Source organism: Aotus nancymaae, unplaced genomic scaffold (genome assembly GCF_030222135.1).
Source record: "Aotus nancymaae isolate 86718 unplaced genomic scaffold, 86718_ANA_hifiasm-v0.15.2.pri h1tg000076l, whole genome shotgun sequence".
Classification (NCBI taxonomy): domain Eukaryota; kingdom Metazoa; phylum Chordata; class Mammalia; order Primates; family Aotidae; genus Aotus; species Aotus nancymaae.
The window spans coordinates 24,773,403-24,790,823 of NW_026988491.1; the positions used below are offsets into that span (position 1 = coordinate 24,773,403).

At 46.9% G+C, this 17,421-nt stretch overlaps 1 protein-coding gene and 1 pseudogene across 1 annotated transcript; one reads left to right on the plus strand and one right to left on the minus strand.

Moving 5' to 3' along the window:
- The first annotated feature begins 335 nt into the window (after positions 1–335).
- LOC135271293 (uncharacterized) lies at positions 336–12,564 on the plus strand. The gene is made up of 8 exons (XM_064368317.1): positions 336–782; positions 2,903–3,031; positions 4,037–4,072; positions 4,153–4,214; positions 4,630–4,724; positions 6,243–6,316; positions 8,057–8,389; positions 12,481–12,564. The coding sequence occupies exons 1-8, from the start codon at positions 702–704 to the stop codon at positions 12,562–12,564; spliced, it is 894 nt and encodes a 297-aa protein (XP_064224387.1). The 5' UTR covers positions 336–701.
- A 1,173-nt stretch (positions 12,565–13,737) lies between these two features.
- Positions 13,738–14,750, minus strand: LOC135271283 (tubulin beta-4B chain-like; annotated as a pseudogene).
- Between the last annotated feature and the right edge of the window lie 2,671 nt (positions 14,751–17,421).

The window sequence follows — 17,421 nt, forward strand, 5'->3', positions numbered from 1 at the left end:
CCTTGGACATCCCTGGGAGCTCAAGCATGAGAGTTAACTTGGTTTTCTCCCCCTCATTAGGGTTCAGAATTAAAAGTCCACCTTCATAGGCAGTAAGATAATATAGATAAGTGACACCATCACCCTATTTCAGATGTTAACATGTCTAGGTGTGTTAGGAGTGATTTGAGACCACACAACCTTGTGCCACAAAGTAGAATTCCTGGGCCAGAGGGAGGCATTTGATTGCCATGTTGTGATCTTCTCAATGAGTGTAAAGGCAGTCTTGTTTCATTTTGGATTCTTTCTTCTGTTGATATCTTGTAAGGGCACTTTGATTTTCTAAGCATATAATAATTTTTGGTTAGCTTTTAATCATTGACTTCTAGCACAAGTCTGTGACCAGAAACCTGCTGTGTGATTAGATTTGTCTGACTTGATGAACAAAATAAGTCGGGTTAATTTTTGTAAATGTACCTTGCATGCTTAAAACCAGTGTAGCTCCAACATTTGTTCCCGAGATACAGGATGATGGATGATGGCTGCATGGATGTGATGGAGATGCTTTACTATTGGGACCTTCTGCATCCTTGTGATGTTTTGTTGCTTAGAATATGAATGGCTGAGAGGGGCCTGTAGAGCCTCCCACTCTGCTTGTGTGTGAGGTTCTTCCTGCCATCCTGCCATCATTTGTTTCTTATGTTGTGCAGTCAAGACTGACCATGAGAAACCCTGGAAGCTCAGGAAGGAAGGAGCCACCCAGAAGCAGGAACAGGGAGCTGGTGGGGAAGACCAGAAATGAGGTCTGTGAAGGTTCCAGAGAGGACCTGTCCTTGGGAGTCAGTTGGGGGCTGAGGTGGGGGAGGGGCATTGGAGAACAGATGTAATGTCCATTGTGTGGTTCCACATTCCGGGGCCAGGGATTGGTGGAGAGGGAGTATAAAGCACGAGGGTTGCTTAGGCAGCGCCCAGACAGGAGAAGATTAGGTGGAAGCCAGAGCCCTGGTCTCCATTTAATTGCTCCCGAGCCTCCCGCTCTCTTGCTCCACGTGTCCTGCGGCTTCCCTGATGGACTTTCTCCCTGACTTGTAGCTGAACCTCCCACTCGCACTTGAAGACTGTTTCAACCCGATCCTTTCCTAGACTCCTTTCTCCTCCCCCTCCTCCAGGTGCCCAACATCCCCTGTACCCCTCCCTCCCCTTCCCTCCCATCCCCCTCCCCAACTCAGATCCTGCCCCATCCCCATCCCCTTCCCTCCCCCAGCCCTTAGCCACCCCCACCTCTGTCCTGGCCCTCTCAGGGTGCCCTGAGAGGACCAGGACATGTGGGTGCCGTGGCCGCTCTTTTGGCTCCTCCTGCTGGGGTTTCCCAGCCATCAATCCACCCATGTGAGTAGACGCTGGGCCCTTGGGGTTTCTTCCTTGTTATTGGGCTGTGTCACTTGGCATATTACACAGTGCAGGCCTGTAATTTCAGCACTTTGGGGGGTTAAGGTGGGCAGATCACCTGAGTCCAGGAGTTCAAGTCTAGCCTGGGCATCATAGCCAAACCCATCTCTACTAAAGATTCCAAAAATGATTAGTTGGATGCCTACTGCACTCTTGTCTCAAACAAAACCAAAACAAGATGAAATGTCATTTGAGTTTTGTCATTTGATGACTGTTTAGGAACTTCTGTGTCATCCCTGTCTTCTGCTCTTGGGGGCTGCCTCTAGGGAGTCTGTGTCCAGTCAGTGTGATGGGAGATTAGAGGCCCATCAGATGGAGAGGAGAGGGCTGCACCTGCTGGGAGGTTTGCAATGTGGGAGTCACTAGGAGTGACGTGACCAGGATGTGAGTCAGGACTGTATTGTCCTTGGTTTTGTAAAATGTGTATGGTGCAGATCATTGATTGACCCAAAGGAGAAAGGGTCTTAAAGTCCTTACGTTATTTAAATATAAAGAAATGACAGGCCTGGTGTGGTGGCTCACGCCTGTAACTGGGAGGCTGAGGCTGGCGGATCAGTTGAGGTCAGGAGCTCCAGACCAGCCTGACCAACATGGTGAAATGCTGTCTCTATTAAAAATATAAAAATTAGTCAGGCGTGGTGGCAGGTACCTGTAGTACCAGCTACTCAGGAGGCTGAGGCAGGAGAATGGCTTGAATCCAGGTGGCGGAGGTTGCAGTGAGCTGAGATTGCACCACTGCACTCTAGCCTGGGCGACTGAGTGGGACACGTCTCAAAAAAAAAAAAAAAATTTTTTTTTGTGATTTTTGTTTTTGTTTTTGTTTTTTTGAGACAAAGTCTCCCACTTGTCTCCCAGGCTGGAGTACAATAGCGTGATATTGGCTCACTTCAACCTCTCCCTCCCTTGGTTCAAGCGATTCTTCTGCCTCAGCCTCCTGAGTAGCTGGTATTGCAGGCATCTGCCACCATACCTGACCAATTTTTGTATTTTTGGTAGAGATGAGGTTTCACCATTTTGGCCATGCTGGTCTGGAACTCCTGACCTCAGGTGATCCCCTAGCCTCACTCTCCGAGAGTGCTGGGATTACAGGCATGAGCCACCGCATCTGGCCTTTTTGTGATATTTTTTAGATCATCAGCTATTGTTAGGGTTAGTGTATTTTATGTGTGGCCTAAGACAAGTTTCTTTCTTTTAATATTGCCCAGGGAAGTCAACAAATTGGATATCCCTGCTTTACGTCAAGAAAAAAAAAAAGGCAGTGTACATTTAGAATGCCTAAACACACTACCAGCCATGCAAAAAACATGAGACTGGTAACTTCCAATCTTTTTTGAAGCAGTGGAATCCCCTGGTGATATCTGAGGGGTGTGGTTACCTCTTGGAGGAGGTTGATGGTTTCTAAAGATTATTATTTTTTACTGAAATATTGTCAATGTCACTGACCTTTTCATTATTTCAACTATTATTATTCCAGGGCATCAGTTTTCCACCTAATGATTTGTACACTGAGCATGACGTTCCTGGCATTTTGTGGATACTCTTCACTGTTGTATTTATGGGAGTTTCTATGGTTGGCCTTTTCCTCCGAAAAATTTGCTTCTGTGTGAGTATACTAACACAGAAAGGTAAAGTATACTTTACCTTTCATGACAGTAAAAATGTGGTTGTCTGGGGACTGAACCTCCTTCTGAATAACGATCCAAGAAAAAAGCACTAATCCCACAATGCTTTTTATATTCAAGGGAAGAGGAAGTACGTTTTATTTTTACAACCTAGATAATTACCTGCCATTCGGGACTGCCTTTCTCCTTTTTTTTTTTTTTTTTTTTTGAAATGGAGTCTGACTCTCTGGCCCAGGTTGGAGTGTGGTGGCACAATCTCAGCTCACTGCAACCTCTGCCTCCTAGGTCCCAGTGAGACTCCTGCCCCAGCCTCCCAAGTAGCTGGAACTGCAGGCATGTACCACTATGCCCGGCTAATTTTTGTATTTTTGGTAGAGACAGGATTTCACCATTTTTGTCAGGCTGGTCTTGAACTCTGAACTCAGGTGATCCACCTGCCTCGGCCTCCCAAAGCGCTGGGATTACAGGTGTGAGCCACCACACCCTGCCGCATTTAACAGTCTCTACCCTACTTAGTCCTGAGCAGAGAATTGTCAATACAAGTGGGGGGAAGTTTTCTCTTTTTTTTTTTTTTTTTTTTTTGACAGTCTGGCTCTGTCACCCAGCCTGGAGTATAATGGTGTGATCTCAGCTCACTGCAACCTCTACCTCATGAGTTTAAGTGATTCTCCTGCCTCAGCTCCCAATGAGCAGCTGGAATGACAGGCGGTCACCACCACACCCAGCTAATTTTTGTATTAGTAGAGTTGGGGTTTCACCATGTTTGCCAGGCTGGTCTCAAACTCCCAATCTCAAGTGATCCACCCACCTCAGCCTCTCAAAGTGCTGGGATTACAAGCGTGAGCCACCATGCCTGGGGAGGGGATGTTTTTTGATGTACCACTTCTGATTTTAACTAAATTACCTGTGAGTTAAAATCAGAAAAATCAAATTCTATAAAGAACTTGAAAGATGTTCTTTCAGGCTGGGTGTGGTGGCTTTTTCAGGTCACCTCTTCTGCAAGAAAGGCTCTTGACAACTGGGTAAGTTTTGTTTCTTTGTTTTCCTTGCTTTTGGGCATAGTCTGCCAGGTGAGGACATGGATGTATTTTTCTCCCCACAGTTCTGTGCTCAAGCCTCGGAGGGGGAGACGGCAGAGAGCAAGGCTTCCTACAAGCAGCACAGGTAGGTCATTGTGATGGATTTTTTTTCTTTTTGAGCCGGAGTCTCCGTCACTCAGGCTGGAGTGCAGTGGTGAAATCTCAGCACACTGCAACCTCCACCTCCCGGGTTCAAGCAATTCTCTGTGTCAGGCTCCCAAGTAGATGGAATTAAAAGCATGTGCCACTACACCTGACTTTTTTGTATTTTTAGTAGAGACAATTTCTCCTTGTTGGTCAGGCTGGTCTCAAACTCCCGACCTCAGGTGATCTGGCCACCTCAGCCTCCCAAAGTGCTGGGATTGCAGGCTTGCGCCACCGCGCTCAGTTGTTATGGTCATTTTTAAGGATGTTTTTGTTTTAAGATGAAGCTTCAAGTGTCTAGTAAAGAACGTGGTGTTTTAATTCTTTTTCAAGTCAGTTCTTTCTCTGTCTTCTAGATGGGAAATGAGGAGAATGAGGAGAGTGCCAGGGAGACACATGAGTGAGGGGCCAGCCCAGAAACACCTGTGCCTGAAGAACGCTTTCTGGCGAGGTAGGAGCTCCCGTGAAGGCAGCCGCTTAGTTTCTGCTGCACAGTCCACATACCCTGCTTCTCCTTTTGGGGGTGAGGGCTCAGGTGGGGTAATTGTCATGTCTCCTGGAAACAGTTCCTAGCACTTATGAAGAGAACAGTTGTCCTGCTGGGGGACAGGACCCCAATTTTCTCAAGTGCCCTGGCTGAATGGCTCTTGGCTAGTCCTGTGTGAATGATTGAGCTGAGACCCCTCCACTGACTGTGGACTTTGCCCCCCACTGATGCCTTGGTTAGTTTTAACTGTGAAGACGAGCCTACAAGGCAAATGGGCCAGCTCCCCTTCCCACCTTGAGTCAGTGTGAAGGCTTTGTTTTTCTTTCATTTGAGAAAAGTAACAACGATAACATTTTAGAATGGGAGCTGTAAGTGCTGATGAGAGCAGAGATTTTCAGGTGATGTCTTCATGGATCAATAAAACAGTACATGAGATCTGCTTTAAGAAAAGAAGCATTTATTTGTACTTTTTGGAACTTCCTTCATTCCTTTTGCTTATTTAAATTGTTTATTGTGAACTATATAACTCCTTTAGGAAGCTAAATTTCTATGTAATCTTACTCTAACATTTGAAGTGTGACCCTAAAACTTTCCAGTTGATTTCTTTCTTTCTTTTTTTCTTTTCTTTCCTTTTCGTTTTGAAAACCTTGCTCAGTCACTGAGGCTGAAGTGCAGTGGCACAATTTTTGCTCACTGCAACCTCCACCTCCTGAGTTCAAGCAGTTCTTCTGCCTCAGCCTCCCAAGTGGCTGGGATTACATGTGCCTGCCACCATGCCTGGCAAATTTTTTCTTTTTGTATTTTTAGTAGAGACAGAGTTTCACCATGTTGGTCAGGCTTGTCTCTAACTCTTGACCTCAAGTGATCTGCCCACCTCCGCCTTCCAAAGTTCTCGGATTACAAGTGTGAGCCACCGCATCCGGCCCCCATTTAATTTCTGTAGCGCTTACCTTTTCTCATGACCGTTAGTCTCTTTATGTTCATTTCTGTTCATAAATATTGACAATGCCTGGTGAGATATGGAGGTTAGATTCACTATGAATCTGCAGGATTTTAAATGCCCCTACAGCTTGAAGAAAAGGAGCAGTGCTGCTCCTGTCCTGGCCCTATAGATGTTCTTCCCATCCATGGCTGTTTCTATTTTAATTTGGAGTCTGTGCTCACATGATGGGTGATTTCCTTTGATGTGTACTGGGAACCCTGATTTAAAGCTCATTTCCAACTGGTTAGAGCCCGACTTGTCCACAGCCTGTTGAGAGTTAAGAAAACCCCTGGACCAGGACTCTGCAGTATCTTCCTCAAGGCTCAGGCCCAGAGGGCTCCAGGGTCCTCTGATGCATCTGGTCAATTAACCCTGTGCCTCTGGTAAGGGACCTGAGTGTGGCAAAGAGGGTGAGATGGCAGCAGAAGGCGTGGAGGGTTTCTTATTCTGCACAGAACATGCGAGTGAGATTTAGCCCCATTCCCTTCTCTTGCCCTTAGCAGATGCAGGACCTCATTCGGTTCCCGTGAGGAACAGCAGCTGCGTCCCAAGTGAAAACACAGAGAAGACAAAGGTAAATGCTGGGGTCATTTTCACTGTGCCTGTATCAGGACACTGTAGTCTTTTCCTCCATCATCCTCTCCTGGCCTGGCCTCTGCTCTGTAGGTTCTGTGATACCTTTTCTGTCTGGACTTTTTCAGAAGCAAAATTTTTCCCATAAGCTTTCTGGCTTCTTCATTCCCAGTTAGTCATCTTGAGTGGCACCTCCAGAAGCCATAAATGCTTAGGGACTGAGGGCTGAAGGGCTTTTACTGTTCTGTTTCTGGAAATAACAGGAATTCCACTGACTTCCACTTTCATGGGTCTCATGGCCCAGTGAACGCTGACTGATCTGTTACTCAAGGTGTTGTGGGGTCTATTTCTGAATTATGTGGGGTTTTCTTTTATTTTGCTGTGATTTTGTTTGTTTTTTTCTACAAGGTAGGTGATCAACATTTCAAATATCTGCTGTATTCCCAGAAGTGATGAAAGTGAAAACTCATTAATCCAACATTAATATGTGCTTTGTGCAATTTTGAATGCTCTTCGTCAAGGTCAATTTCATAGTTCATCACACTCCCATTCCTGTTGGTAACTGTGTTGTGCAAAAACGCCTTCACCCCCATGTGGCGGTGCCCTGATCTAACATTCTAAGTGTCAGAGTCTCCATATTTGTAATAAAAAAATGCCTCTATTGTGAGTTAGTGAAAGTGAATGTAACCTATTACCCACAGTGACAATTCCCAACTAATGCCTTAAATGATGCTCAGCTGTGCTGGTTCTCGTCTGGCCTCTGTACCTTCAACAGCTGCCGAGTCCTATGATTACACATGATGGGAACTGTACACTTGAAATTAAACACATTTCTAAAACTTGCTTTTTTCAGAAGTCCCACCTCATTATTCCCTGGACAAAAGTATTATTTATGTCATAATGCACTTAAAATTTGTATTACCTGGGAGTTAAAAGAAATACTCTAGCCATGCCTAACTGACTTCTGTATGTCAGATTCTTCTGTCAGAAAACCCTCTCCCAGTTTCCCTGCTTACACATTTCCCAGAGCCATCTGTGCTCATGGAGGGCACCCCCAGAGTGAAGAAGAGCCTTTGTCAAGAAGGGAATCAGAGGGAAAATGAGAGGGTCCTGCAGGCAGAGCTGGAATAGACTTCCACTCTGCCTCCTGCAAGCTCTGTGACCCTGGGCACATGTTCTTCTTCCTTGGGGAGCCTCTGTTTTCTTAAGATTTGGAGCAGGGTGGTCACACTGACTTGCAGAGTTTTGAGAATCAGAGACGGAACATAAAAGGCCTGGAGAACATTCTGCAAAAAGAAGCTGTAACACATGTGTGGACAATGGGCTTTTCATACCTCTCTTACTCGCTGTTTATCTGACGCAAAGAACATGCTCTGGTGATGGCGATGAGGGAGGAATGAGGATGGACAGAGACACTCCTGTGTCTGAAAGATGCTTCTTCCTTACTGTGCTATGACTCTGTCTTCCCTGGGGCAGGCCCCCAGCCTGCCTACATTTGCAGACAGACGCAGTGGCATGTGGAGAAAACAGTTTGTCCCAATGACTCTTCTTCACTCCCCAGCTGTCAGTGGTACTTAGTGGAAGGGTGACTTCATGACACTGATGCTGCTGTTTTGAAACCTGGAGGACAGAAAGGTGCAAAAAACTATCAGCAGCAACATAAGGTGCAGCCTGTGTTGGCGGTGGTGGTTCTGTCTGTCAGATTCATACATTTCAAAATAATTCTTCCTTCTGCCTACAGGTTAATTTGGCTGCAGCACAGCAACATCATTGCTCAGGATTGCTCTACTCGCCCTACCTCATGGCTGACGCTTCAAGACCACTGATGGCTTGCCGGCCACATCCTCCGTCTGGGTGTCACCTGGGACTACAGACACCTACACACAAAAGTCTTCTGGCACCTCTACCACCATTAGCCAATGATTTTCTGAGTCTGTACACAACTCCACCCGAATGTCTTCTGGCACCCCTGCCAGCTTCTACAGATGATGAGTTTTCAAGACCACAGACACCTGCACATGAGTGTCTTCTATTACCTCTACCACCTTTAGCGAATGATTTTCTGAGGCTATATGCAACTCCGCCCGAGTGTCTTCTGACACCCCTGCCAGCTTCTACAGATGATGAGTTTTCAAGACCACAGACGCCTGCACATGAGTGTCTTCTATTACCTCTACCACCTTTAGCGAATGATTTTCTGAGTCTATATGCAACTCCGCCCGAGTGTCTTCTGACACCCCTGCCAGCTTCTACAGATGATGAGTTTTCAAGACCACAGACACCTGCACATGAGTGTCTTCTATTACCTCTACCACCTTTAGCCAATGATTTTCTGAGTCTATACGCAATTCCACCCGAGTGTCTTCTGACACCCCTGCCAGCTTCTACAGATGATGAGTTTTCAAGACCACAGACGCCTGCACATGAGTGTCTATTACCACTACCACCTTTAGCCAATGATTTTCTGAGTCTATACGCAATTCCACCCGAGTGTCTTCTGACACCCCTGCCAGCTTCTACAGATGATGAGTTTTCAAGACCACAGACACCTGCACATGAGTGTCTCCTATTACCTCTACCACCTTTAGCGAATGATTTTCTGAGTCTATATGCAACTCCGCCCGAGTGTCTTCTGACACCCCTGCCAGCTTCTACAGATGATGAGTTTTCAAGACCACAGACACCTGCACATGAGTGTCTTCTATTACCTCTACCACCTTTAGCGAATGATTTTCTGAGTCTATATGCAACTCCGCCCGAGTGTCTTCTGACACCCCTGCCAGCTTCTACAGATGATGAGTTTTCAAGACCACAGACACCTGCACATGAGTGTCTTCTATTACCTCTACCACCTTTAGCCAATGATTTTCTGAGTCTATACGCAATTCCACCCGAGTGTCTTCTGACACCCCTGCCAGCTTCTACAGATGATGAGTTTTCAAGACCACAGACGCCTGAACATGAGTGTCTATTACCACTACCACCTTTAGCCAATGATTTTCTGAGTCTATACGCAATTCCACCCGAGTGTCTGCTGACACCCCTGCCAGCTTCTACAGATGATGAGTTTTCAAGACCACAGACGCCTGAACATGAGTGTCTATTGCCTCTACCACCTTTAGCGAATGATTTTCTGAGTCTATATGCAACTCCACCCGAGTGTCTTCTGACACCCCTGCCAGCTTCTACAGATGATGAGTTTTCAAGACCACAGACGCCTGAACATGAGTGTCTATTGCCTCTACCACCTTTAGCGAATGATTTTCTGAGTCTATATGCAACTCCACCCGAGTGTCTTCTGACACCCCTGCCAGCTTCTACAGATGATGAGTTTTCAAGATCACAGACACCTGCACATGAATGTCTTCTATTACCTCTACCACCTTTAGCGAATGATTTTCTGAGTCTATACACAACTCCACCCGAGTGTCTTCTGAGACCCCTGCCAGTTTCTACAGATGATGAGTTTTCGAGACCACAGACACTTACACATGAGTGTCTTCTATTGCCTCTACCACCTTCAGCGAATGATTTTCTGAGTCTATACGCAAATCCACCCGAGTGTCTTCTGACACCTCTGCCAGCTTCTACAGATGATGAGTTTTCAAGATCACAGACACCTGCACATGAGTGTCTTCTATTACCTCTTCCACCTTTAGCCAATGATTTTCTGAGTCTATACGCAATTCCACCCGAGTGTCTTCTGACACCCCTGCCAGCTTCTACAGATGATGAGTTTTCGAGACCACAGACACCTGCACATGAGTGTCTTCTATTACCTCTACCACCTTTAGCCAGTGATTTTCTGATTCCATGCGCAACTCCACTCGAGTGTCTTCTGATACCTCTGCCACCTTCTTCAGATGATGAGTTTTCAAGACCACAGACACCTACACATGAGTGTCTTGTATTACCTCTAACACCTTTAACCGATGATTCTGTGAGACCATACGCAACTCAACCCGAGTGTCTGACACCTCTGCCAGCTTCTACAGATGACGAGTTTTCAAGACCACAGACGCCTGCACATGAGTGTCTGTTACCTCTACCACCATTAGCCAATGATTTTCTGAGTCCATACGCAACTCCACTCGAGTGTCTTCCGACACCTCTGCCAGCTTCTACAGATGATGAGTTTTCGAGACCACAGACACCTACACATGAGTGTCTTGTATTACTTCTAATACCTTTAACCGATGATTGTCAGATTTTATACGCACTCCACCCGAGTGTCTTTATACGCCTGTGCCAGCTTCTACAGATGATGAATTTTCCAGACCACAGATGCCTGCACATGACTGTCTTTTGTTACCTCTACCACCTTTAGCGAATGATTTTCTGACTCTATACGCAACTCCACCCGAGTGTCTTCTGACACCTCTGCCAGCTTCTACTGATGATGAGTTTTTGAGACCACAGATACTTACACATGAGTGTCTTCTATTACCTCTACCACCATTAGCGGATGATTTTCTGAGTCTATCTGCAACTCCACCCGAGTGTCTTCTGACACCCCTGCCACGTTCTACAGATAATGAGTTTTCGAGACCACAGACACCTGCACATGAGTGTCTTCTATTACCTCTACCACCTTTAGCGAATGATTTTCTGAGTGTATATGCTACTCCACCCGAGTGTCTTCTGACACCCCTGCCAGCTTCTACAGATGATGTTTTCAAGACCACAGACGCCTGCACATGAGTGTCTTTTATTACCTCTACCACCTTTAGCCAATGATTTTCTGAGTCCGTACACAACTCCACCCGAGTGTCTTCTGACACCTCTGCCAGCTGACCTGCTGTCTCAACTGACACTCAACCTTCACCTGAGTGTCCTCTCAGACTTCACCCTCTCCTCTAGTCATGTGGCCTCTGAGACCTTGAGCAGCACCTCTAAAGGCACCACTTGATGTGTTCATTCGAACGGTATAAAGTAATTTTTTAAAAAAATTCATCTCTTCTTTTTTGAGTGAATAGAAAGAAATGTCACAGATGGTACTGCACGGCTTTGCAGTACAAAGGTAACACCGGCTGAGATCCTGCTCACTTCTCTCAAGTTTCTGAGAGTACACAGTCGGTTGCATTATTTCCTTGTCATGAGTTTGGCAGCAGGTATCTCTTGTAGATAAAGACAGATTTTTTATTTTTTGTGGGGACAGAGTCTCACTGTGTCACTCAGGCTGGAGTGCAGTGGTGCAATCCTGGCTCAGTGCAACCTCCATCTCCAGGGTTCAGGTGATCCTCCCACCTTAGCCTCCAGAGGATCAGCTGGGACTGCAGTCATGCACCACCATGTTTGGCTCCTTTCTATTTAAAAAAATTTTTTTGAGATGGAGTCTCACTCTGTTGCCAGGCTGTAGTGCAGTGGCACCATCTTGGTTGACTGCAACCTCTGCCTCTTAGGTTCAAGCAATTCTCCTGCCTCTGCCTCCCAAGTAGCTGGGACCACAGGTGCATGTCACCATGCCCAACTAATTTTTTGTATTTTTAGTAGCGACAGCGTTTCACCGTGTTGGCCAGGAGAGTCTTGATCTATTGATCTCATGATCTGCCCACCTTGGCCTCTGAACGTGCTCGGATTACACGCATGAGCCACAGTGCCCAGCCTTTTTTTTTTTTTTTTTTGAGATGGAGTCTTGCTTTGTCACCCAGGCTGGAGTGCAGTGGTGGGATCTTAGATCTCAGCTCACTGCAATCTCTACCTCCCAGGTTCAAGTGATTCTTCTGCCTCAGCCTCCTGAGTAGCTGAGACTACAGGTGCATACCATCACACCTGGCTAATTTTTCTATTTTTAGTAGAGACAGGGTTTCACCATATTGGCCAGGCTGTTCTTGAACTCCTGACCTCAGGTGATCCAACCACCTCAGCCTCCCAAACTGCTGGGATTACAGGTGTGAGCCACCATGCCTTCTCTCTCTCTCTCTCTCTCTCTCTTTTTTTTTTGTAGAGTTTGTGTTTCACCATGTTGCCCAGGCTGGTCTCAAACTCCTGGACTCATGCCATCTGCCAACTTAGGCCTTCCAAAGTGCTGAGATTACAGGCTTGAGCCACCAGCCCAGCCAGAGATTGTGTATAGAAGCCAGAAATAGCAGTTCTGCAGGTGTGCATCGAACCTGGGCCACATGGCCATCTCTGTGAGGGATGAGACCTGTCCCTGACTTGCAGGGCATCCTGTGTCCTCCAGCAGAGAGATCCACACTAAAGGGCACAGAGCTTGTGACCACCCACCCGCAGTGGAAGCACAAGTGAAGGGACCCAGGGTGCAAAAGAAAGAGACCGGATCTCCTGGGAACAAGCAGGAGGCTGCGGAAAAGGCTGGAGTGGGTTGTTTTCACTTGGGAGTTTGTGTAACTCAGGTGGAGCTGGAAGGCTCCTGGCTGGGCAAGCAGTGTGAGCAGGAGCATGGAGGCTGCGTGAGGGCCCCATAGAGCCACCACGGGAGAGCTCAGATAGCCGGGTGTGCACAGGGAATTATGCCCCCAGCACTTCCTCATTGCCTTACTGCCCTTAGTCCATTATCTGTAGGAATGATTCTTTCCCTGGGTGTGTGAAGGCTCTGGATCAGGGTGAATGAATGCCTAGAGCTCTGGGAAATTTAACTTGGTTCTGTCAGGGGGCCCTGTCTCCCCTACTTTTTATGGTGCCAGGAGACTAACAGTGAGGATGGGTCTGGTGTATTGGAGCTGCGCCTTGGTCTTCAGAATCAGGTTGACTTTGGCGGGAAACTCAAAGCCAATCCTGAGCTGTTCTGGCATCATCTTATCCCCAGCAACCTCGCTCTCCCCCTGCGACTCCCAGCTTTGCCTCTCCCAACCTTGGCATGTAAAATCCTCCCCCTTCGCTGTGTCCCTGCTGCCTGATCCCAGACACCAATTCTCAGTGGGGCTCAGAGCCCCAGCTTTCTCAGAAGTGAGCTGGGACTGATGTGGTTATGAGTTCATGGTGAGGACAAGGAGACCAAGCCCATGAGGAAAGCATCTTGCCAAATAGCTGCTAAAAGGGAGAACCTCCTCCCTCACGCTGGTTACATGGGAACATTCCCACTCAGAAGATCAGCATAAGATGTTCATTGAAGTTTACTAACCTTAGGGTGTAACAGCTCAGGCCCCGGGATTTCCTATCTCTGTTTCAAAAGATAAGGGATAGCCTCTGTCTCCAAGACTAAAATTCAGATTCTTACAGGATGAAGAGATTATAGGAACGCACACACAGTGAAATCTGAGATCTATATGTGTGATCTGTAGATAATTATTCTTCATGACATACATACACATCTGCAGCCACACACGGAATTATTCAGTAGGGGCACAGGTATTTTATAGAAGACAAAATGTATATCGGGCAAAAAAGATCACATGGAAATAAACCAAAACAATTTTTTTCACTATAAAAATGCTTCAGTAATGGTGTGTGTACAGCAGGGGACGTGGACAGGGAAAACCAAGTGCACACACAGAGGCACAGGCCAGAGGACAGGCTGGGAGTGAATAATGAGTTCACACCGCTCCCTGCTTTCCCCGGTGACTGCAGGCTCTAGGCCACCTCCTCCTCGAACTCGCCCTCCTCCTTGGCCATGGTGTCCTGGTACTGATGGTATTTGAACACCAGGTAATTCATGTTGCTCTTGGCCTGGGTAAACTCCATCTCATCCAGACCCTTGCTCGTGTAGCAGTGCAGGAAGGTCTTGTGTGGAAACATGGCTGTGAACTGCTCCGAGATGCACTAGAACAGCTCCTGGATGGCCCTGCTGTTGCCAATAAAGGTGGACATTTTTAGCCCTTGGGGCGGGATGTCACAGACAGCTGTTTTCTTGTTGTTGGGGATCCACTCAACAAAGTAGCTGCTGTTCTTGTTTTGGACATTAAGCATTTGCTCGTCCACCTCCTTCATGGACATGTGGCCTCTGATCACTGCAGCCGCCATCAGTTAGCGGCCATGGCAGGAGTCTCAGGCCATCATCATGTTGTTGGCATCCAACATCTGCTGGGTAAGCTTGGGCACTGTCAGGGTCCGGGACTGCTGGCTTCCCTGACTCATCAGGGTGGCAAAGCTGGGAGTGAGGCAGTGTCGGTGTGGGAACGGGACCATGTTCACAGCCAACTTCCCGAAGTCAGCACTGAGCTGTCCTGGGAAGCACAGACAGGTGGTGACCCCACTCATGGTGGTAGACACCAGGTGGTTCAGGTCACCGCAGGTGGGTGTAGCAGGCTTAGGGTTCTGAAGCAGATGTCATAGAGAGCCTCATTATCCATGCAGTAGGTCTCGTCTGTGTTTCCTACGAGATGGTGGATGGAGAGGGTGGCATTGTAGGGCTCCACCACCGTGTCTGACACCTTGGGTGAGGGCATCACACTGAATATGTTCATGATCCTGTCTGGGTACTCCTCCGGGATCTTGTTGATGAGGAGGAAACCCATCCCAGACCCAGTCGCCCCACCCAGGAGGGCCCGGCCACTTTGCTGCTTTTTTATGTGTTTTTTAATGTACTTCTGGATTTAATATGGTATTTCTTAATTTTATGTTCAGATACCTTTCTGTTAGCTACTATATACCTAACAAATGTTTTCCTATATTTATTTAAAATGTTTAGATTATTAGAGGGCCTGGTGCGGTGGCTCACGCCTGTAATCCCAACACTTTGGGAGGTCGAGGCAAGTGGATCATGAGGTTAGTAGTTTGAGACCAGCCTGACCAACTTGGTGAAACCGTATCTCTACTAAAATACAAAAATTAGCTGGGGGTGGTGGCCCTCACCTGTAATCTCAGCTACTCAGGAGGCTGAGACAGTAGAATCGCTTGAACTGGGAAGTCGAAGGTTGCAATGACCCGAGATCATGCCACTGCACTTCAGCCTGGACAACAGAGAGAGACTCTGTCTCAAAAATAAATGAATAATAAAGTAAATTAATAGAGACGGGTCTTACTATGTTTTTCAGGCTGGTCTCAAACTTCTGGGTCCAAGTGATCCTCTCACCTTGGCTGCTTAAAATGTGGGGATTACAGGCGTGAGACACTGCACCCAGCCCAGCCCAAATGTTTTCTTTTTTCTTTTTTTCAGGAGAGTCTTGATCTTGTCACCCAGGCTGGACTGTGATGGCAGGATCTCAGCTCACTGCAACCTCTGCCTTTTGAGTTCAAGCAATTCTCCTGCCTCAGTCTCCCAAGTAGCTGGAATTACAGCTTTCCACCACCATGTTCAGCTAATTTTTGTATTTTTACTAGAGATGGGGTTTCACCATGTTGGCCAGGCTGGTCTCGAACTCCTGACCTCAGGTGATCTGCCCACCTCGACCTCCCAAAGTGCTGGGATTACAGGAGTGAGCCACCATGCCCAGCCTTAAACTTCTATTCTTTATAAATCACCCAATGTGTGTATTTTGTTATAGGAGCAGAAAACAATAAAGAGTTTAGATGTTTTACTCTTATTTAATCAAAACCACCTGAGTCACATGTAGAAGACATTCTTCCTTCTCAGGATTCTGTGACGGCCCTATAACCAGTAGAAAAATGGAACCGTTGGCCAGGCGTGGTGGCTCATGCCTGTAATCCAAGCACTTTGGAGGCCAAGGTGGGCGGATCACCTGAGCTCGGGAGTTCAGGACCAGTCTGACCAACAAGATGAAACCCCGTCTTTAAAAAAAATAAAAAGAAAAAAGGAACCATCATTCTCAGCAAACTGACACAAGAACAGAAAATCAAACACCGCATGTTCTCACTCATAGGCGGGTGTTGAACAATAAAAACACATGGACATAGGGAGGGGAGCATCACACACTGGGATCTGTTGGGGGGAAATAGGGGAGGGACAGTGGGGGGTGGGGAGTTGGGGGAGAGATAGCATGGGAAGAAATGCCAGATATAGGTGAAGGGGAGGAAGGCAGCAAATCACACAGCCATGTGTGTACCTATGCAACAATCTTGCATGTTCTTCACATGTACCCCAAAACCTAAAATGCAATAGAAAAATTAAAAAAAAAGGAGACGCCCATGATTTTTGTTTACACCTTTATTTAGGCTCCAATGAAGAAACTTCAGAGGTGTTGGGGTCAAATATAAACACTCTGGCTCCTCCTTCACTCTGTTGGCCTAGCAAGTGGGTAGGAAAGACTGTTCCAAGAGTGGGTATTTCAAGAAACAAAAGTATGGGCCGGGCGTGGTGGCTCAAGCATGTAATCTCAGCTCTTTGGGAGACTGAGGCAGGCGGATCACCTGAGGTCAGGAGTTCAAGACCAGCCTGGCCAACATGGTGAAACCCTGTCTTAAAAAAAAAAAAGAAAGAAAGACAAAGAAAGAAACAAAAGTATGTCCTGGCTGGGCACAGTGGCTCAAGCCTGTAATTCCAGCACTCTGGGAGGCCAAGGTGGGTGGATCACCTGAGGTCAGTAGTTCGAGACTCCTGTGTTGCCCAGGCTGGAGTATAGTCATGAGATCTTGGCTCACTGCAACCTCTGCCTGTCGGGTCCAAGCCAGTCTCCTGCCTCAGCCTCCCAAGTAGATAGGATTACAGGTGCCTGCCACTATGCCCAGCTAATTTGTGTATTTTTAGTAGAGATAGGGTTTCATCATGTTGGTCAGGCTGTCTCGAATTCCTGACCTCAAGCTATCCACCTGGCCGGCTTCCCAAAGTGCTGAGATTATAGACATGAGCCACTGCACCTGGCTCATACTGCTTTTTCAGTGAATAGTGTTTCTTTTTTTTTAATTAACTTTATCATCTTTTTCAGACTTTCTTTTTTTTTAAAGACGGGGTTTTGGCTGGGCGCGGTGGCTTACGCCTATAATCCCAGCACTTTGGAAGGTTGTGGCGGGTGGATCATGAGGTCAAGAGATCGAGACCATCCTGGTCAACATGGTGAAACCCCGTCTCTACTAAAAAAAATACAAAAAAAAAAAAAAAAAAAGACGGGGTTTCACCATATTGGTTAGGCTGTTCTTGAACTCCTGACCTCAGGTGATCCGCCCACCTCAGCCTCCCAAAGTGCTAGAATTACAGGCATGAGCCACCACACCTGGCCAGATTTTCTTTATCAAATTACTCATATAAAGAAAAATGCAGGCCAGACATGGTGGCTCATGCCTGTAATTCTAGTACTTTGGGAGGCCAAG